The following is a 22571-nucleotide window of genomic DNA, read 5'->3' as shown; positions in this document are numbered from 1 at the left end:
CAAATATCATACCTAGAAGGCGAGGCGGGGAAAAAAAATTAGAGCTGTCCAAGATTTAGTTGCGGAGGCAAAAGCTCCACTTGTTTCAACTTGAATGAAACAGCCTTGAGGCAAAACATTATCTTCTCACAGCAGAAATCTGAAAGGCCTTCCCTCCCTGGCCTCCCTTCCTCGCATTGTCTCTCCCTTGAGAGGAGGAAGATACATCGCTTAGACTGGGATTTTAGTGGTGACTGAACCTGGGACGGGAGTGAAAAGAAACTGGGCAGCACTGCTGTGCGCCAGCACGCCCTACACAGGGCACAGCCACTGGAGAAAGGCATGGAGAGCTCTTGTACGCGACAGAATCTGGATTCTCAAGGGCAGTCTCATGTTCTGTATGCAGACGTGGTCCATGCAGAAAGATATTCTTCGATTTCAAACAGTGGGCTTGGACAGACTACCATCCCTTTCCACTCCAATTACAGGCGCATCCTGAAATTGCGCATCTGCTCTCCGATTTATGTAATAGTTGTTTCTTAGATGACCATCTCTGAAGGTTTTTTTCTTTTTTGGGTTCAGGATAAAGTATGCCAGGGTGTCAAAACACTTATCACATTGCTCAGCACAAAGCAAGCACCAAGCAACATCGGCTGTCAGTTTTGTCTCCTCTCTCCCTCTTGTACTTCCTGTGCTTAGTGTTTACGGGCCTGTACCCCAGGGGGGCACTTTTTGGAGCACTCTGAAGGAGGGGATGGAGAACTTCTCATTCAAGGGGCCATGCTGCCCTGTTTGCTAAGGTCTCTTCTAGACACGAGCTGCAGTACCTTCACATATGCCTTTCTTTAGTTTCTCACTTATCTCGCCCATTGTGCTGAAGTCTTCAGCGTAGAAGAGATGCTTGTTGGTGGGTTTAGAGGCGATCTCTTGCAGTTCTTCCTCAATGGCTTTTCCTACCCCGACGGCATACATAGTTATACCTAAGGTGAAGAGCAAAACAAGAACGGGTCATTGGGGCTGTGTTCCCATGGCCTGGAAGCCGTGTGCACTGCACCCAATGCCAGCTACAGGTTGAGTGGGGTGATTTCTATGTTGACCTCCCTTTATTTTTTTACCATTTTTATTTTGGTGCTGTGAGCAGAAGACAGGGATCCAAAAGAGGAAGGTGAGGCGTCTAGGTGAGGTCAAGGAGCTAGACCACTAATCTGTTGCTCAGCTCTGGGCAAGGTTAGTTAACTAATCTTTCCTTGAGTCAGCCCTGTGGACCAAGTGGAAAAGAGCACTACCTATGGCTTACTAAATGGAAATCTCTTCTGGGATAAGCCTAAGAAGCAGGCATTTTATGACCTTATAACCTAGTTTCTACTTCTCAATGGTACAGGGTAGGAATGATACGTGACCTGGGGCAAGGTGAAGTTGCATTCTGCCCACCCCCACCCCGCCTGGGGAAGACAAAGCCTTGTGAGGAGGTGCTGAGCTAAAAAGAACTTGCAGACCGCTGGAAATCCCCAAAGTCAGAAACCACAACAAACCCAAGAATCAGCGCTAGATATCAAGACATAAGAGATCTCTCCAAGAACTTCTCTAAACAGTATGAATCCCCGTGTATTCTTTATTCAAAAGTAAAACACTAAGGCCTTAAGTTGTACTTGATTGCCAACATTTTTTCAGCATGGATATCTTATTCTGCCTAATTCATTAGACCAGATATTTAAAAATACACATAAAAATGGCTCTTTAAGCCAGGGGGCAAGAGCTATTCCTTGTTCTAAGTCTGTGTAAGGTCAGCAGCCAAGTTCAGCATATTTGTCCAGGAGCCCAGTGATTTATGTGCAACTTTCTAAAAAGGGTAATTAGTATTTTAAGGTTGTGTTAGCTATGCATAGGAAAAATTACAGGTACATTTTTTGGTTCAAGAACCAAATGTATTTCTCCTACCACCTGCTTTTGGGGGATTTGTGGGAAAGTGGGTTGTGCGAAAAGGAAGGTAGATCGATCTCAGTGCGACACATACCAGGACTGCCGCTGCCTTCGGGGGAAGACGCCTTCCCCAGCACTTTAAGAACGCAGGCTCTAGGGGCCCGTGGGTTTGGCAGGCGCCTTCATTCACAAGCTAGTCTAGATGCAGAGGAACCGAGAGCGAGCAGCCACCCAGATGACAGGCAGGACGCTTGTCTGTGGCTGCTATTCTGTGGGCCTCAGAAGAAGTTGTGAACAGTGAGGGAAGCAGTAACAACCACACGGCCTCCTCCACAAAGGCCGATTGAGAGGAACGGACTCTCCAGCGGGTCACTAGCACTTTCACCCCTTTGTGCGCTCACTCAGCCAATGTTAGTCACACAGGTCCTGCGTGCCAGGCCGAGGAGCTGGGTGCATGACGTCCTGGATGAAGCCCCTGTCTGCACACACTCTTTCCTGCCTACAGGACCCTTAAGGCAGTGTGTCCTCCACAGGTTCTTAAAGACTGTGGCTTTTAAGCAAACTGCTTCACAGCCTTGGGTTTTCTTGTCTCCCCAAAGAAGCCACTTTGCCTTAAGCTGTCTCTACCAACCGTCCTAGCTTTTGGTTTTCCATTTCCAGGGGCCACACTTGACATCTACCCACAGGTGAAGTAACCTCCAGTCCTCCTGCCGTCTAGGTGGGGTCAGAAACCCCTCAGACGAGAGGCTGGATTCTGTTGAGCAACGAGAGCTTAGAGTCACAGCCTCCTGCAATGTTTCGATTTTCTCAAAAGCTACCTTTTGCCTCTTGCGAACACAAGAGTATTTGCTCTCCTAAGGTTTTTATGCTTTTAGCATTCACTTGCAGTACTGATTTTTAAAAGAAGGATCAGTAACAATCCCTCCCACCAGGTGTTTTCACCAGTGCTTGAGGACTGTTGTGCACTTACCTCTGGTTAAACAGCATTGCAGGGCTGATTCTCTCCACTGGAGGTCACACCCTGGCTAGTCAAGTGCAGTAGCTGGTCTGGGTCTAGACTAATCGCCCAATCTGCAACTTTCACATCTTGCCCGTCCCTTACCTCCCTTGCGGGCCTCTAGATGGCAGTTTAGTAAAGGTGCACAGCAGCAGTAGACGGTGCCTTTGTGTAGGCTCAAAGACTCACTCCTAGGGCGGCTGTGACTACCAGTGAGTTCAAGAAACCGGAACCCCAAGTGGTGTAAGCCCCACCCCCAGCCCACTTTACCGTTGGCCTTGGCTTTACTGGCCCACTCGGAGACGTCGTCCTGGGCCCGTCCATCTGTGAACACGATGGCCACCCGGGGCACCCGCAGGGAGAGAGGCCTGGCCCCTTCCACTTGGGTGAAGCTTCTCTCAAACATGTGCTTCAGGGCCAGCCCCGTCATGGAGCCCTTGCCCATGTATTTCATGTGGGCCACGGCCTTCTTCATGTCCTTGGCTGAGCTGAAGTCCCTCAGAGTGAACTCCGTGCGGACCTGCGTGGAATATTGTAGCAGCCCCACTCGAGCGGCTTTGGGGGAGATCACCAAGGAATCTATAATTCCGGTGACGAACTGCTTCACAGTCTCAAAATTATCTTCTCCGAGGCTCTTGGATCCATCGATCACGAAGACCAGGTCGATTGGGCCTTCAGAGCATCCTGTGAGAATGAAAAGGAAGTGGACACAGGTAACTGATTTTAAACGATCATGTACGCCCAAGAATAGGAGAAAGTTATGCTTCAGTTGGAGGCATAACCACTGTGGAGAACTGCCTTTGTTCTTCAGATAACACACAGACGAGTGTGTCAGGAGAAACACACCGCAGAGATACAAACTGTCTAGGCTCCCAGTCCAAACTGTACCCCGGGTCCCTGACAGCAGGTCTGGGAGGGACTGTGTATAAAGTGCACCAAAGAGTCTGACAGCTCCCAGCAGATTCCTACAACTTCACTCTGCACCCCAGTGCTGGCATTCTGACAGAGAACGGAGAAGGAGATCTGTTTGTTTGTTTGTTTGTTTGTTTATGGAACTTTATGCATATTTTTAGTTGAATTTATTGGGATGACATTGGTTAATGAAACCATGAAGCTTCCCAGTGCACAACTCTGTGACACATCTTCTGCGCACTGCATCGTGTGCTCACCACCCAAAGTCAAGTCCCCTCCTACCACCCTTGGTCCCCTTTTGCCCGTTGCCATCTCCCCCACCCCTTCCCCTTGGGCAATCACCGTACCATTGTCCTGTCTATGTGATTTCTTTTCCTTCTTCTCAATACCTCCACCTTTTTCACCCAGTCCCCCAACCTCCCTCCTCTCTGACAGCTATCAGTCTGTTCTATGTTGATAAGATTGTGTTTCTCTTTTGTTTATTAGTTCATTTTGTTCATTAGAGTCCACATATAAGTGAGATCATATGGTATTTGTCTTTTTCTGACTGACTTATTTTCACTTAGCATAATATTCTCCAGGTCTATCCACGGAGAATGGATAGACTGTTGCATGGATAGACCTTCTTTTTCATGACCAAGTAAGAGTTCTTTCATTTTCATGACCAAGTAATATTCTATTGTGTAAATGTACCACAATTTTTTTATCTACTTATCTATTGATGGGTCCTTGGGCTCTTTCTAGATCTCAGCTATTGTAAATAACACTGCTATGAACACAGAGGTGCTTATATTTTTTCAAATTAGTGCTTCAGGTTGGAGAAGGAAATTCTTAAAATCCAGCCCAGCTATCACCTTTTGCAGAGAGCTTTCCTGGAAACCCAGCTTGTATTAGGCACCCTCTGTGTACCCCTCACGCTACAAACTTATCCAACAAAACTTCAGTTATTGAGCACCTGCTTCATGCAGGGCAGCAGGCACAGCAGGATGCAATAGTGACCCAGACAACATTCCAGCACCGGGTTGCTTATCATCCAGTGTACTCCACACACCGTGCAACAGCTGATTAAGTGTGGGTCTCCTCCTCTAGTCTGCCAGTTCCTCCACATCAGGGGCCATATCTCATTCACTTCTGTACCCACCCCCCAAACCTGGCACACAATAGGTGTTCAATAAATGCTTGTTGACAGAATAAAGGAACTGGTGCCCACTGGGTAGCACACCTACCTGCAAGTACCCTACTGACCTATTACAATGTAAACATGAATTATCACTGGGGATTCTTTCTCCACATAAAAGCTTTCCAGGCAGCTCAGAAGGTTGACAGTAAGAGCTTTATGCAAATACTTGAGCAATCTGGATGTGGAGAGATTTTTGTTACTTAGGGCTACATAAGACATTTACACATCCCAAATGGATGACCTCATCACATTCTCTGTTATATATCAAAAAGCTGTCTAATCTTTGAAAGTGAAGCACAACAATATAAGCAATTAAAGGCACACACATTTGAAAATATTTCTATGCCTGGCCTAAATAACATGCTAATGGGTATGTGTGTGCATGTGTGTTAGGGGGTTGAGTTCCTCTTTTTCTCCATTAAGTGCTTATCCTCGTTCCTCAACTTACTGATTCTTTATTAGTGAAAGAAGAAAAGGCCAATTCAGAGTTCCATTTACATTCATAGTTTGTTCCTGAATCAACCAAAAAACAACAACAAAAACAACTGTCAGGGACTTCCAGCCAAGATGGAGGCATAGGTGGAAACACTGTACCTCCTCACACAACCAAGTTTATGAACAACAAAGATTTAGAAACCAGAATGCAACCAGAACAGAGAGAAAATTGAACTGTACTGAAGTCTAACAACAATGAACCATTCATCCAAACCAGTAAGAGGGACAGAGTCAGCGGCTGGTGGAGAAGGGTCACAGCAGGAAAAAGTGGTGGGACTGACCCAGGCACACAGGCAGCAGTTGGCAGATCCCAGGCATGGGGTGTCAATGGGCAGACCCAGTGAGGCACAAGGTGGCTGGAGGACCGTGGTCACATATTTGTGTACAGACAAACCAGGTGAAGGAGCGAGCAGTGAGAGACCCAGGGCCCCAGCACCGGGAAATAAAGCCTAAAAGCACCAATTGGAAAAACTTTTGGGGGTCGAGGTGCTAGGAGAGTCTCCCAGGCTCACAGAGAGTTCGTTGGAGAGACCCACAGGGTTCTAGAGGGTGCACAAGCCCACACACCCCGGACCCAGCACCAAAAGGGCCCAATTTGCTTGCAAGAAGCAGCAGAGGGGACTGAAATCCAAGAGAGAGCAGAACAAATGCCATTTCCCCCTCTGACCCCGCCCCACATACAGCATCACAACCCAGAGACTGGGTCGCCCCACCCTGGTGAACACCTAAGGCTCCGCCTCTCATATGGAACAGGCACAAACAAACCAAAACATTATGGCTCAAGAAGAAGAATAGCTCAAAGCCCCAGAGCCAATACTTTTAAGTGACCAAGAGATAGCCAACCTACCAGATGCACAGTTCAAAATACTGGTGATCAGGATGCTCACAGAACTGGTTGATTTTGGTTGCAAATTATATGAAAAAATAAAGGCTACACTAAGTGAAATGAAGCAAAATGCACAGGGAACCAATAGTAATGGGAAGAAAACTGGGACTCAAATCAATGGAGTAGAGCAGAAGGAGGAAAGAAGCAACCAAACAGAAAAGAATGAAGAAACAAGAATTCAAAAAAATGAGGAGAGGCTTAGGAACCTCCAAGACATCTTTAAATATTCCAACATTCAAATTATAGGGGTACCAGAAGGGGAAGAGGAAGAGCAACAAGAGGAAGAGCACCAGAAGTTATTTGAACAACTAATAAAGGAGAACTTCCCCAATCTGGCAAAGGAAATAGACTTCCAGGAAGTCCAGGAAGCTCAGAGAGTCCCAAAGAAGTTGGACCCAAGAAGGAACACACCAAGGCACATCATAATTACATTAGCCAAGATTAAAATGAAGGAGAGAATCCTAGAAGCAGCAAGAGATAAGGGGACAGTCACCTACAAAGGAGTTCCCATCAGACTGTCAGCGGATTTCTCAAAAGAGACCTTATAGGCAAGAAGGGGCTGGAAAGAAGTATTCCAAGTCATGAAATCCAAAGACCTACAGCCAAGATTGCTCTATCCAGCAAAGCTTTCATTTAGAATTGAAGGGCAGATCAAGTGCTTCTCAGATAAGGTCAAGTTCAAGGAGTTCATTATCACCAAGCCCTTATTATATGCAATGTTAAAGGGATTTATCTAAGAAAAGAAGATAAAAATTATGAACAGTGAAAGGACAGCAAATTCACAGTTATGAACAACCATACCTAAAACAAAAGCAAACTAAGCAGACAGCTAGATCAGGAGCTGTCTCCTGATCTCCATAGAAATGGAGATCCCATGGAGGGTTAGCAACAGGGGAGTGGGAGGAGGAGAAGGGGGGGAGAAGGTACAGAGAATAAGCAGGATAGACAGTAGGTAGAAAACAGACAGTGGGGAGGGCAGGAATAATATGGGAAATGCAGAATCTAAAGTACTTGTGACACATAGACAGGAACTAAAGGGGGGAATGGGGGCAGGGGGTGTGCAGGGTGGGGAGGGAAATGAAGGGGGGAATGGGACAACTGTAATGGCATAATCAATAAAACATATTAAAAAACAGTCAGGCAAAGTGCATGTGGATCTCTAGTGGATTTCAGAAATACTGGAATGATTATATCTGTGTGTCTGTTTTTTCCTCTTCCTTGTACACTCTTTTTGTACAGAAAAAAAAAAACAGCCCACACAGGCTCCACACACAGAGGGGCACGCAGGCTTCTCAGGAAACAAGGATGTTAGTTAGGTGGAGTGCAAGGATATGGGGACGAGGGGGCCAGACTTCGGCTTTCCCACCCAGGAGCAACGCAACCCCACCTGCTGGCTACTTCTTTGCAGGAGGGTCACCCCAACTTTCCTTGGGCATTTTATTTTTGGTAGTCAATTGACTGGCCTTCAGGACTTAATCTTTACCGAGTTCCAGAATTTCAGGGTTGAATAAGACCTTTAAAGGTCATCTAGTGCAGTGCCCCCTGTTGCTTACATCTTTACCACATCCCTATCCAGCCGCCTGAACAACTCTCCCGTTGAGGAACACATCTCCTCACCCCTGAAGCCCCATCTTGGGGCAGCTCCACCACTGATGATGACGACGGCTGTCATTCGTCAAGCACTTAGAATGTGCTGGCGCTGGGCTGAGCACCTTTAGTCATCTTATTTACTTCTCATAGTATAGATGAAAAACTGAGACTCCGAGAATTTAAATACAGAATCTGCCCAAATTCACAGAAGCGTAAGAATGGGGGTTTAAATTCAGATCTGTCTGACTCAAGCTCATGATCTTAGCAAGCCCATCACACGGCTTCCCTGAGAGAGAATTTCTCTGCCCTCCGCCTGAGCTGTACTGCAGCCTCTCGCCAGTCTCCTTTTCTTCCCTGGGGTGGGGATGGGGGTGCGGTGGGTCACGAGGTGACAGTCACTTTAATAATTGAATGGTATCTCAAGTCTTTTTTTCCAGAAAGATTCCAGTTTCTTCCTCTATTTTTCACTTGACATCATGCTGAACTTCCTCACCATGGTGCTTTCTAAATTCCATCTCTATGCCTTTTCTTAATTTTTTCTGTAAAATAATACATGCATATGGAACAAAATTCAAACATTATAAAAGAATATGTGTGTGTGTGTCTGTTGCCCTATGTATATGTGTGTATGTATATAGATATATATAATATATATATTAGAGGGAGCCTCTTCCAAAATATATCAATAGTAATATACTATGAAAACCATTTAGTGCCATTTTTTCTCCCAAAATATCTTGAGGATATTTTAGGTGAAAAAAATATCTTGAGGCTATCTACAGCTGCTTCATCCTTTTCAACAGCTGTATAGTATTCTACTGTACAGCTGCACCGTAACTTAACTGATCAGTCTCTCATAAATAGAGATTTACCTTATTCCCAGTTTTTTGTTCATACAAATAATACTTCACAAAATGTTCATATATATATACAGTTTTGGGAATACATGCATACATTGGTAGGATAAACTCCTACAAGTTGAATTGCCTATAAAATATTGCCAGATTGCCCTTCTAAATGTTGTACTGATTCAGATACTTAGTGATAAACTTGTAATTACCTATTACAATACACCTTTGCCCACATAACGGATCATCAACTTTTTGATCTCTGTAACTGATAGGTTAAAAAAAAGGTATCATAGCTTTAATCTCTTCCTATACATTTCCCCTTTTTTGCTTCTATGGCTTTTATGTTTCATGCCGTGTTTAGAAAGGCCTTCTCTAATCTCAGATTATAAATTAGTTCTCTCAATTTTTCCCCTGCTGCTTTAGCAGTTTTATTTTTGCACGATTAAAGCTTTGCTCCAGCCCCCTCTTCCCTGAAGTGCAGGGCTCAGGGCTGAACGTAACTCTCCAGTGCAGGGCGCAGCCCAAGTCTCAAAAGATTTCCCACTAGTGCCGAGTTCCACTCCCTTCCCCACTCTCTGTTCGTGCACACGCATTTACATTCATGAGGGAAGCAGGGGTGGGGAATTTGTTCCCTGAAAAGAGTCCAAAAAGCAGTTACTCCCAAACCAAATGAAAGCAGAAAGCCAAGTTCAGATCACTTACTCTTGCACCGCCTTCCATCCTCCGCTAGAACAAATCCCTCCGAGCACTTGCAGATGTAGGAATCACCACGATTAACGCAGATGTGTTCGCAGCCATGGTGGGCCGATTTGCAAACATCCTTCCCTGGGAAAATGTGGAGTGAGAGATCCCGTCAGTGCAGAAACAGGCTGGAGTGAGCGGTCACGTCGGGAGAGCGCGGAAGTAATCCATTTTGTAGAAACCCATCTGTGTTCCAACCTCCTTTAAAACAGCCCCCTTTCAATCTAATCCCTAGGACAGGCTGAGGGGAGTGCCCAGAAGGCTTTCACCCCCTCAAGCCTGAATGGTAAGGTGGGTGATCGGTGTCCTGAATTTATCGGCAATTTTTCAAACTGTTCGACCTGCAATGGCTTTGATGTTCCCAAACTACTCATTTTTTTCCAGAGACATCCCCAACGCTCCTGTTTGAACACGAACATGTTCAAATGAACATGTCTCATGTGTGGGGCACATGTAGTAACAGCCCTTTAATCTTCACAGCATCCTGTAGTAAGAGGAAGGCAGGACTACTTGTGCTGAACTTACAAGTGAAACAACTCAGAAAGTTGCGCGGAGTTGCCCGAGTCGCAGCGAGCTGCTGGCAGATGGGGTACATCCTCTCCCCTGAGCACTCCCCTCCGCGGTGTGAGAGCCTGTGGTTCTTCTCTCTCATTTGCTCTCTAAAGGGGGGCGCTTCCTACAACATGGCAATCGGTGTGCTACAGATCCCGCTAGAAAGTGGGAATTTGAAAGTGGAGGGATTTGATTTAGCAATTAAATCCCAGGGGTAGAAGTGGTACCTATTAAGCAACAAACTTGTTGAATGGATAAATGGTGCATGTATGCACGCTTGCATATATAGAAATAGAAAAGAAAGCACGGACTGGCAGCTCGGGCAGACGTGAGGGCAGCATGGTGGACAGGGTCTCCACAGAAGGGGTATTGCTGCGTGAAGGCAAAACACAGGATCATGCAGGGAGCCCTGCAGGTTGGAGCCAGGGTCTCACAGGCCTCCAGGAGACAGCTATTCCTGCTAAAGGTAGGAGCCCTTCTTCCCCGTGGACGACGAGAGCAGTGAGTTCACTCTAACCCAGCTTTGCTGACACATGGAGTGGCCCCAGTTATCTCAAAGGAATCTGGGAGGAAATTCCCCCACGTTCAACCTCAAGGCCAATGAGTTCACTTTGCCTTAACTAAAACAGGGCCATTCTGCTCATGGGACTAGAGTATCAATCATAAGAGCAGGTTGATAGCGCTGAACCCCCCAAAATAGGGATTCCCAGCTCAGAATCTCTCAGTGGAGAAAAATGCTTGCCTCGTGTTCTTCTGACACCTACCTCTCTGAGCTGGCATGTCTCTGTCTCTAACTTTGGGCGCCGTGATGGTTAAGTTTATGTGCTGTGGTGCCCAGTTGTTGGGTCAAACAGCAGTCTAGATGTTGCCATGAAGGGTATTTTTCAGACGAGATTAACACTGGAATCAGTACACTCTGAGTAAAGCAGAGTATCTCCCATAATGTGGGTGGGCCTCACCTAATCAGTGGAAGGTTTTTAGTAAAAAAGACTGAGGTTCCTCTGAAGAAGACAGAATTCTGCCAGCAGACTGCCTTTGGATTGGAGCCGCAACACCAGCTCTTCCATGCATCTCAATGCTGCTGGCCCACCTGCAGATATCAGACTTGCCGAACCCCCATAATCGCGTTCTATCTGTCCGTCCATCCATCACACGTATACATCTATCTATCTATCTATCTAGGTGCATGTGTGTACATATACACACACCCATACATCTTATTGGTGCTGTTTTTTTTGAGAACATTGACTAATATGCCTTCTAAGTACACTGCCAGAGTCTGATCTGTATGATATATAGAAGCGAATGATGGTAGAGTAGATAAAATAAAACCCACAGAAGATCCCTCCAGCGCCTTTCACATCCTCTATGATTACTTATAAGAGCTTCCAAGAAGCAAAAGCCCTGTAATTATCCTCCGATGCCCACAGTGATTGCTCACAGAGATTCTAAGTCAGTCCCATGACCAGCCGGGCACTGTCCACACAACCCTTGTGGAAAGGGCCAGTAGCTGGGGGGAAATGAAAAGAAGCACAGAGCCTGACAACTCAGGACCTTCATCTAAAGATTCCTAACAACTAAGGATCTACTGTACTGATCACCAGCAAAACACTACAGCACCCAAGGCAGGAACTTGTCACTGTGACATTGATCACAAAGAAAGATTTTAAAGATTAAACGGAGTCCTATAACCAAGGCCCACAGATGGACAAGGGCGTCTCTAGCTGGGCGTCACTTACTTCTGCAGTGTTTCCTGTCCCCAGCGAGCCGGAAGCCCTCCAAGCACTTGCAGACAAATGACTCGCCACTGTTCACACAGATGTGCTCACAGCCATGGTCCACTGCTTGGCAGACATCTTTCCCTGGGGGCAGCAGAGCAAGTTAAAACATCTCATTTACATAAAGCTTCCCCAGGGCTCATCAGCTTCCCAGGGTCCATTCATGTCGGCCTGGAATCCAGAACCCCTTGAGCCCAGAGACCCTTGGGGAAGAGGGTGAAATTGAGGCTGCGGGTCAGTGGCTCCAATTCAGGCTATTTCTCCAAAACCTCCTCACCACCTCCCCAGCCTCCTTCACTAGCATCTAATTCAGGTTCTCATAAAAATGCCATCCATCACCAGCTTTCTGCAGATGTACTTTCTGATATCAGACAGGAAACATTTTGGGTATGATTGCTTAGAAAATTAACCCTCAATTTAGATTAGCAGCACTGAAAACTGATTTTGGCTCTGTCCTTGACACATGACATGACTTGGGAGAATTACCTAACCCTTTGAAACCTTATCTTGCCTGTCTGAATGAGAGTAATAATCCCAGTTACCCATCTCTGCAAACACAAGTTGCCCTTTGGAAAGTGCTTTGAGAAGCTTTCAAAAAAGTGACTGATAGGGATGGAAATCACTTGCTTAGGGTTACACACTCCCCTTCGATTATGTGGAGACATGTCTGGCCCCATCAAAGAGGCTTTGCTTTCTGAGATATAAGAATGGCCTCATCATATGATGGTCTCTAGGAGGGATTTGTGCTCCCAGGAACAACAATATCATTAGAAATAAAGAAACAAAGGCTCAGAGAAGTTAAGCAACTTGCCCAGCTAATAAATGGCAGAAATGGAAGTTGACTGAATCTTGCGTTTCCACTAACCCATGCAACTAAACCACTTCGTCTTGCCACAGGGCATAAATGAGCAACTTCAGCTGTAGGTTCGACAGTGATTTCTTTGGAAATCACAGTGATTTGCATCTGTGCATCCATTTGCTCTATTTTTAATGGGCTTTATTGTTTAGGACAGTGTTAGATTCACAGAAAAATTAAAAAGATAGCACAGTGATTTCCCATAAACCCCACACCCAGTTTCCCCTATAACATCTTCCATTAGTGTAATACATGTTATAATTAATGGGGCAATATTGATACATCAGCCAATATCAACCAAAGCCCACAGTTTGTTTGCATTTCCTTACTTTTTACATACTGGCTTTTTTCTGACCCAAGATCCCATCCAGAATTGCACAATGCGTGTGGTGGTCACATTGCACTGAATTCGGGAGTAGCTGACTTACACAGAAACGGGTGGATTTCATGTGAGGACAGGCACACTGATGTGAGCCAGCGCCAAGGAAAACTTACTTCTGCAGGTTTTCCCATCTTCAAGGAGCATATACCCTTCAAAGCACTGGCACACAAAGGTGTCTTCACTGCTTACACACGAGTGTTCACAGCCATGGTTCCCCAAGGCACACGCATCCAATTCTGAGAGCCCCAGTGGAATCAGAGAAACAGAAGAAGGAACGGATTCAGACATCTGTGACTTATTCAATCTCAAACGACATTTCAGACACCCTAAATTAAAACAGTATCTAACTCCACAGTGCACATTTCAAAATAGAAAGCACATCTGTAAGCAGATCTCCTTAATATATAAAGAGCACAAAAATTAAACAGCATCATCTTCTTCACAGGAAAAATGAACAAAAGACCTGAGAAGACAGTTTTACAAAAGGAGAGAACAAGTGGCCTATAAATATTAGAAAATAAGTTCAACTTTATTGGCTATCATATAATGTGGATAACTTATCTACATGTCTACCTAGCTATGCCTGCATGCATCACCCTGCATGCATAACCCATTCATTTAGTTAACGATATCTCACGAGTCCCTGCTCTGTAAGTCAGGCGCTCTTCTAGGCTCTGGAGACACAACAATGAGTAAAACAAAGTTTCTCCTCTGTGAAGCTTATACTTGGCAGCAGGGGTGGGAGGGAAAAGCGGGGAAGACACCAGACAAAATACATGTCAGGTGGGGCAAGGTGCTTTGAGAAAAAAGCAGGCAAAGGGGGAGAGGGCATGCCTGCTGGGTTGGGGGGGGGGGCCTCGTCCTTTTACCCCCAGCAGTCAGAAAGGGCGGCACAGAGCAGAGCCCTGAAGGAAGAGAGGAGTCGAGTGTAGGGGTGTCTCAGAGAGAACAGCACTTCCCAGGAAGAACGTGCCAACTGCTGCAGAGGTGGGAGCTTGGCACGCTCCGGAGAAGGCAGAGACCAGTGGGGCCCAGGCAACGGGAGGGAGCCCGCGGGGACCCATCAGGTGCAGACCACAGGGGGTTCGCAGGAAGTGGTCGGAGCTAGGCGAGAAAGGGTCACCGGGGCGGGGAGGAGGGGGCAGTGTGCGTGTGAACAATAAAGTGACACAATCTCATCTGACTCCATTTTAAAGGGACTGCTGCACACAGAATGGGGCCTGGGTGAGGGTGCAGCACAGGAGCCGGAGGAAACCAATAGCAATAGGCCTGGGGTCCCTGACCAGACTGGGGAGAAGTGGCCAGACTGAGGCCCTGTTTTGAAGGTAGAGCCTACAAGGTTTGCTGATGGCTGATATGCACTGAAGTTATTAAGTAAAAGCTCTGAAGAGTATAATCACTTTTATAATTGGGCACAGATCATACAGTTTTTCCTAAGGCATTTTGGCAGTATTTTATTTTGGAGGGGAGTCCCGAAATGCACCCTGAGTGTTAGTTAAAGCACCCATGGTTATTCTCATTCACCAGCTAGGGACGTTGAGGTTAAGGGTATGCCAAGACCAACTGCTAATAAGTGACAGCACCAGGGTGAAAACGTAACCTTCTGACACTGAATCCTCTGGTTTCGCCAACTTCACTGTCGTGCTTAGTTCTAAGGCAGCAATTTTCAAACCGTGCACCACAAGAATTCTTAAAACGTGGGATACTGGACTGTTTAATCAGGGGCACTGACCACTTTTCCCTTGGATAGACAAATAAAAGAATGACAATAGCCAACACAATAGCTGTCTAGGATGAATGAACCAAAATTATACCTATTTTTTTTGTCAGATCAGCAAAAAATATAACATCTTTTCTTGGAGGGCTGCCGAATTTTTGTCATTAGTTTATGTGTGCTGTGAGACAAAAAAAGGTTGAAAATTGTTGTTCTCAGGTGAGCCTGCAAATATGAAGGAGATGTTTCCAGCTTTCCTTCGAGCAGAAGCGCTGCCAAAATTCTCGAACAACAGGAAAGCGTGATGTTAACTGAAATTATAACCGCAAAGGAGAGTGAACAGAGTTGGCCCCCCCTGTCTGCTCTGAATAGACCTGACTTCCCTAGGCATTGTCTAGAGCCATCACGAATTCAGAGCACATCCTCACGCAGTCTCTAGTGGAAATCCAGCCGAGTTATCCACAGTACAGACCACTAGGTGGCTGGGGAGGCGAGCCTTCTCTCATGAATTCATATTAAGGATGCTCTATTTCCCAAGGTAGTAAAATAGCCATGACTCTTTCAGGCCAGCCTTGTCAAGCCAGAGTGTGCACACCCACTGAGCACACCCCTGCTTTCTAGAGCTTTCCCCGTGCCCCTGGCAGTCCTCTTAGTTCCAGCTCGGTCTTGCATCTTGAAGAGTGGGTGAGTCTTCCCACACAGACCCTGAGGGCCACTGACACCCAGGCACTCTGGGGCCACGGTGGTCAGAGCTTGACCTGGCCGAAAGGCACTGCTTTCCTGGGAACCTGCCAAACCCAGAGTCCCTGTCCCCGGGGGCACGTCTTCACCATCAGTGGCAGATTTTCCCAGAGTTCCCGGCCCGCTTTCTGAGTGCTCTTGCACTCTCATAACAGTGGCTGTTTTGAAATTTTGTTGCGTGCATTCTTTAAAAGTCCGTGGAGAGTTGAGGTTTTTAACCTTTCCCCTCCTCACCCCCTCAGAGTGTCTGATCTAGAGACAGTAACACAGTGATGAGTTCTCAGCCTCAGCATTGATTTAGTACCTGCACACAACAGGTCCCCTGGCAAGTACCCATGGAGCGAAAGGAAACATTTCCTCAATTTTCCACTCTGAAAAGTGAGGGTGACCAGACCCCCACTCCTGGGGCTTTTGTGCAGAGGTTTTAACAGAGAACCAGTGGGGTGAGGGTGCGGGGTCAGCTGGGTTTCTCACTGTCTCCCAACACCCGCCTTGCAGAGCGCACAGTTCCCATCTGTTCAGCAAAATGTCCAGCTTCAGCATGTCAGGCATGCTCTGGGTCACCCATAAACTGAGGAACCGTACACGGGAAACTAGAGAATGCCAAAGCTGTGCTGTAGTTGACCTCCTGACCACAGGATCTAGCAGCTTTCTACTCACCAGGTCTGGAAACCAACCTGGAGCCAGCTTCTCCCGGGAGCCAAAGGTACTCCCCTCAAGGAAAGTACTTCCGTGGGTCCCTAACAGGCAAAGAGCCACCATCCCTGACTCATTATTGTGGGGTACCTTAGCCTTGGGAGAACCATGGGCACCCCAGTGACAGGTTCATTCATTCAGCAAGTATTCATAGAGCACTTACTCGGTGCCAGACACTACATTTTCAGGCTGAAAGGGATCTTGGAGACGGACTGGTCAATCCTTTTGTTTCAAAGCTGAGAAAACTGATGGCCAGAGAGTGACTTTCCCGTGGTCCCTTAACCTGCAGAGGTAAACTGGTTCAGCTGCGCTGGGCAGCAGAGTGATTAGCTCACAAATCCATCACCTCCGTGCTCCCTGGTCCACTGCCCCTAGTGGTCATCATAGGTCAGCAGAGTCTGCTCAGACCCGCTGGGAGACTCTCGGAAGACAAATTAAAATGGTTTTCTCATGGGAGGCCAGGCCACCAAGTGGCTTAATGTAACCCTAAGTGCTGTAGGAGATTTGTCACGCCTGCTTCTCCAAGCTCATCCGTCACCCGTCTCCCTCAGGCACTCAAAACTCAGTACTCTCTGGACCCCGCACCGACACATGCTGTTTCCTATGGTTGGGAAGGGCTCCCCACTCCATCTCAGTCCGTGCCAGAACAAACACCACACACTGGGTGGCTTTTAACAGCAAAAATGCATTGATCTGGAGGCTGGAAGTCTGGGATCAGGGTGCCCATATGGCTGGGTGAGGGCCTCCTCCCAGGTCTCAGACTTCTGGTTGTGTCCTCACAGGACAGAAAGGACTAGGGAGCATTGTGGGGTCTCTTTCATAATGGCGCAAATCCCATTCATGGAGGCTCCACCCTCATGACCTCCCAAGGAGGTCATCATCTCCCAAGGGCACCGCCTCCTAACACTATAACCTTTGGGAGGCTCAGATTCCAACATAAAACTTGAGGGAGGACACAGACATCCAGGCACAAACACCTGCCCCCTCTGGCTCGCCCACTCTGCCAGTCTCTAGGTGTCGGACCAAACGTCTCTCCCTCAGGAGGCTTTCTCTAGACCAGGTGATGGCCCCCTGCCACGTGCTCCTGTGGCACCTCTTCTCCCCACATCACAACCCTCTTCCCCTGGGATGGATGGTATTACGTCCTTAAGATCTTTCTTCCCTGGGACATTCTAAACTGTGCCAGGGAAGAGCCTGGACCTGCCTCTACCCCAGGGATGCCCACACTCAGCATGACACGCCCAGCGGACTGCAGGTACAGGGTCCGTACGTGTGGGGACGAGAACAAATGCAGCCAGCTTAAGGAAGCAGCTGGACCCAAATCCAGAGGCGAGAGTGAGCACAGATTCACCCAGGAGCCGCCACTGAAATGAAATGGACGAGAGGACTCGGGAGAAATCGAGGGACACAGGAAGAAAACATGTCTCCCTAAAAGAAGGGTCTTCCTCCTTTCACACCAAGGGGGCAGGCCCACACGCTTCATCATGCCTTCACCACGAATGGGGTCTGCCATCTGGGATCAGGATGATCAGAAGTGTCAGGACACAGAGCAGGTTTTCAGGGTCCCCTCTGGCAGCCCTGCGTGCTGACACAGACGGCGCTCTCCACATCTGGATTTCACATCTAGCGAGTCACGTACGTCTGAGGTGCAGTAATTGTGGGGTCATGCGTTCTGTGGGCTTGCACTTCGGCGGTGATGACAGGCAGCAATCCTGTGCCTGGGGCTCCACGCAGGAGGTTACTAAAACCAACCCCAGCTCCAGAGGGAGAAAGCCACAGTGGCCGCCTGCCTAGAGGGTAACCAGGGCCGAGAGGCAGAATGACCGTTTTCTGGCCCTTCTTGGAACACAACTAGGAGCAGCTGATCGTTTGCTAACTCTGTAAAGGCTTTTGTGCAGACAAACCGAGAAGCAGCTGAACTGAGCTGTAATTTTAAAGGGCATCTTACTCACTCGAGGCAAGGGATCCGACACCAGGCAACCCAGGTTCTGGTCCCGACTCTGCCACTGACCCCCGGGGCCAGCCTGGGGGTGCCTGTTTCCTGCCTGTGCCTGTTTCCCACAAAAGCAAGGGGAGGTCTCTAAGCTCCCTGCTGTTCCATCAAACCTATAATGTGGACTGAACTGTGTCCCCTCCAAATCCACCTGTTGCAGTCCTGCCCCCCAGTGTGATGGTAATTTGGAGGTAGAGATTTTGGGCATTTTTAGGTTTAGATGAGGTCGTGAGGGTGGAGAGCCCATGACAGGACTGGTGGCCTTATGAGAGGAGCTACCAGCGAGCTTGTTCTCTCCTCTCTCTCCTCTCTCTCTCTCTCTCTCTCTCGGCCACGGGAGGACACAGCCGAGAGGAAGCTTCTCCCTGAACCTGACCGGGCAGGCACCTTGATCTCAGACTTGCAGCTTGCAGAACAGTGAGAAAGAAAACCTCTGTTGTTGAAGCCCCAGTATCTTGTCACAGCAGCCCTGGGAGACCGCTGCACTCCCCTCGCCTTGCTCAGGGCTTCTTCTGCCCTTCCAAGTCAAGCTGGGGGATCAGGCCCTGACAGGCCTTCACAGACCTGCCTGAGGTGGCTGGACAAGGGGGACCCTGACTGGGTCTATCTATTCCCAGTGCTCTATCTCTGTGGCTCAGACCCCCACCAAAGCCCTTCCCCAGTCAGAGGAAGGTGGTCTTCCTAGGGCCTCCTTAGGCTCCTGAGTCTGACCCCTGGGTAACCTCTCCTAGGGGGCCCCTCCAATAGGAGCAGGCCAGGCCCTGGGTGGTGGGGGTTACTTCGGCCTCCTTGGCGGGGAGGGTACAGCCTAAAGGTGGGAGATAAGACCACAACAGAGTATCTTTGGGGTTTATGGCAATTTACATGTTCCCAAAGCTCTTCGGTGAAAGTCTCTCCCTGTGCCACATGGTAACCTTGGCAGAAAGGCAGCAATGACCACTCTCAGCTTACAGCTCGGTGATCAGATCCAGAGATGGTCAATTCCCTTGCCCAGGCTAGGAAGCCACCTAGTCTTGGGACTATTTGTTCAGTGTTCTTTCTACTCTGTGAATTGTTTCTCAGATCTGTGCACAGAGAGCCTGGAGGTGAGGCTGGGGCAGCAGAATGCTGTGGTAAGGTCCAGACCCCACCTGCAGGGGGCGTAGGAGAAAAGCTTCCCGAGGGGGCAGACAGGAAGTTCCCCATAGGTGTGTGAGGGGTGTTATTAGCCACAGGCTGGGTTCCCACCAGCAGAGGGGGGAGAAAGTGGTTTCCTAATTGAGCACAAAATGGACTAGGGGTGTAATACCTGCTCAGAGAATCTGGCTCACTCTCCTGAAAAACTAGAGGATTAAGGAAGACTTAGGATGGGGCCCCAGGGGCCAGGCAAGGGGTTCTCCGACACTGCCAGATCAAGGAGCACGGCTGGAAATTGATTCTGAGAGACAATGGAGAGTCACTGATGGACACTGAGCAGGGAGTGGACCCTGTGCCAGGTACGATATGATAGAAAGACATTTGCTCTGACATTCACTCACTGAACTTTATTGAGCATCTCCCATGGGCCACATAGGACCTGGTCTCAACCTCCAGGAGCCAGCAGGCCAGTGGGCTGCGTGTTCTCTGCCCATCTAGCCCACGGAGTCTTTCCTGATGCTGGTACCCTTGTGAAAGGTCTGTCTCAAGGAAATTTCCAGGGGCTAGAGTGGGGAAGAGGCCTCCCAGTTAACTATGCCATGCTGGAAACACAGCCCATTATGACAAGACGGGGCAGCCAGGCTGAATCGTCCTGGGGCAGACTGGAAGCCTTCAATTAGGGGAATAGTTCAATGCATAGGTAGCAGCTGATGTCTCCTAGGTACCCCCATTCCCTGAGGATAATTCTGGCCTGTCTGATCATCTCACAAGTTTTCATATAGTCTCAACCACATACAAGACACACGTCAAAATTCACTTCTAATTGCACTGTTCACCATTTACTCTTATGGATGATATCACTGTACCAGTAGTTGCAAACACACTTTAAATGCAAAAATGGGCAACATTTACAAGTGTCAGTGGTGTAACCCAGAGGCAGACCTGGGTAGGGAGAGAGAGGGAGCACAAGGTTTTATGGAAAAGTGGCAGCATTTGTTTGGAAGGGCTGTGAGAACTTCTTTAGAAGGCCTGCAACCTTCTTCCAGTCGGCTCTTGGTGATCACAGTAAGAGAGAAGAAGGAAGGGCGTGAATAATCTAAGACAGTGGGGAATTTAAAGGAACCAGTGAAAAAACATGCATCTGGCTCTGGCATGCGGTCAGACGTTGCTACAATTCGACACGCCCATCCTCTCTCTGCACCCGCCTGCCCACACCCTCCTGTGCTGGCCGGAGGGGCAGTGCAGGAGGCGGCTGGGCAGGCGGCCACAAGCAAGCATTAAAATGGGTAATCCGTTTGCCAAGACTCGAGAATCTGCCTCCAAGTACGGAAACGTTTCTCACAGGCTGCACAATTAGGGAGGCACACCCCGCTGGGCAGTCAGCTCACCTGGCCACGTGAGTGGACCCAATAAAAAGGTGGATAAATTAGTTTGTGGCACAATTGTACCAGTGGTCAGGAAACCCAACCCTATAACCAGCAGGATGGGGAGGGTAAATTACAGTCTTTTTTCCTCCACTTCTGATCCCTTCTTTCAAAATGACTTTTTAAAAAGCCTTTATCTTGGAAATAGAATTTCAGGGCAGAAAATAGTATATTTTTCAGTGAAAGGGAGAGAAAGATCTAGGGGATATTGTGTTTGTTTTGGGTTTAACTTAACAAAGACCGAAGATGGGACCAGCTACAAGGAAGTATGTACCCAGGAAACATCAGGCCAACCTCACCACCTGAAGCCAGATGACCTAGATGGGGGGCGGGGAGGTTTCTCAGGAGCCTCCCTCGTCCCAGAACTGCCTTTGGAGTCCCATGCACCAGAGACTGGACCCACTTCACAACAGCTGGCAACCACAGGCTCTCTACTGATCTGAGCTGCGGTTTCCTCACCGCAGGATGGGGATTCCAAGGGGCTGCAGGAACAGGAGGCCTGTATCAGCACGAAGGCAGCAGTCAGGAAGGGGTTCACTGTGCTATTCCCGTGCAACCCCGGCTGGCTTCCACTTTCACCCAGACTGAGGGGTTAAAGAAGTGAGAGCTAAGAAATGGCGCTCTCTGTCCCGCCCCAAAGCAACCATGAGGCAGTCTGTGGAAGTAGAGAAAGCCATCTCTGGTGCTGGAAAAGGGAGCTGGGGGCGGGGGTAGGGGTAGAGGGGGCAGCACCACGGGTCTCACATCAAGGAGAGAGGCCTTTTTGCACATTGACTCTGCTCAGCGACGGCCGAGGAGGAACGCTCGGGAACTACCTGTCCTATTGTGCACCTCCCCGGAATCACCCGTGACCCAGGGGTCGCCTGTGCCGACGCCCACTTGTCACCAGATCTGAGAACACTCACTGGCACAGGTCTTCCCATCACTGCGGAGTACGTGGCCCTCGGGACACTGACAGGCGAAGGATGTGTCTGTGTTGATGCAGGCGTATTCACACCCATGGTCGCTCAACAAGCAATAATCAGCCCCTGCAAAACCCAACAGCCAGGAGAGGTGGTCAGTGAGGCCCGTGGGCTTTTCCACACCACCTTGCCCCCGGGCCTGCCGTCACCGGGGGACATCCCCCTGCTCTCCCTGGAGCAAAGGGCAGAGGAAAGAGAGGCCAGGTGCTGTCCTCTGCAGTCCTCACACTTCTCACTCCCGCACCAGAAAGGGGCGGAGGGGGACTCACGGGAGCAGGTCTTGAGGTCCTCATTGATGAGGAAGCCTTCCGAACACTGGCAGACGAAGGACTCCTCTGTGTTGAGACACAGCTGCTCGCAGCCATGCTCCTGCTCCGCGCAGTGATCCACGCCTGCGGTTGTCACACAAAACCAGAAAATAACAATAGGGGAGGGGGCATCGCCCACCAGCAAGGGGGCATTCAATACAAAACCTCCTTGGAAGGACCCCCTGAGGAGCCATCTCACTTTCTTCTACCCTGTGTGGCTGGCCTCTCTAGAATATCAGGCTCCTTTGTTTCTCTTCCCAGGTGCTTGAAGAGCAGAGCACACGGGACACAGCCCGGTGTTACTGACCACAGCCCTCTTCGCCGAGGGCCTGGGCAGGCAGTCGAAGTGCTGGAGGCCGTGTTGAGAACAGATGCGAACCCCATCTCACCCGGAGGCAAGAGAGGCTCGGGAAGGCCCAGCTGTCTGCCCAAAGGCGCACCGAGAGAGAGTCATGCTGAGAGTCATGCTGAACAATGAATGAGCTTCCTGGCATCAGA

General features: G+C 48.6%; 1 protein-coding gene across 3 annotated transcripts in view; it reads right to left on the bottom strand.

Annotated features, from left to right (window-relative positions):
* The window catches only part of MATN2 (matrilin 2), a 126652-nt gene that overhangs the window by 5184 nt on the left and 98897 nt on the right, over nt 1–22571 (bottom strand). For all 3 annotated transcript variants that reach the window (XM_037048248.1, XM_037048250.1, XM_037048249.1), the window contains exons 9-15: nt 22035–22157; nt 21709–21831; nt 13233–13355; nt 11843–11965; nt 9513–9635; nt 3167–3580; nt 807–959 (exon numbers count right to left, since the gene is read on the bottom strand). In XM_037048248.1, the coding sequence (XP_036904143.1) occupies nt 807–959; nt 3167–3580; nt 9513–9635; nt 11843–11965; nt 13233–13355; nt 21709–21831; nt 22035–22157 (1182 nt within the window). The remainder of the gene's footprint in view (nt 1–806; nt 960–3166; nt 3581–9512; nt 9636–11842; nt 11966–13232; nt 13356–21708; nt 21832–22034; nt 22158–22571) is intronic.

This window comes from Sturnira hondurensis, unplaced genomic scaffold, assembly GCF_014824575.4.
Source record: "Sturnira hondurensis isolate 20B ecotype Veracruz unplaced genomic scaffold, ASM1482457v3 Scaffold0006413, whole genome shotgun sequence".
NCBI classification, from domain to species: Eukaryota; Metazoa; Chordata; class Mammalia; order Chiroptera; family Phyllostomidae; genus Sturnira; species Sturnira hondurensis.
This window is presented reverse-complemented; position numbering and strand designations above follow the sequence as displayed.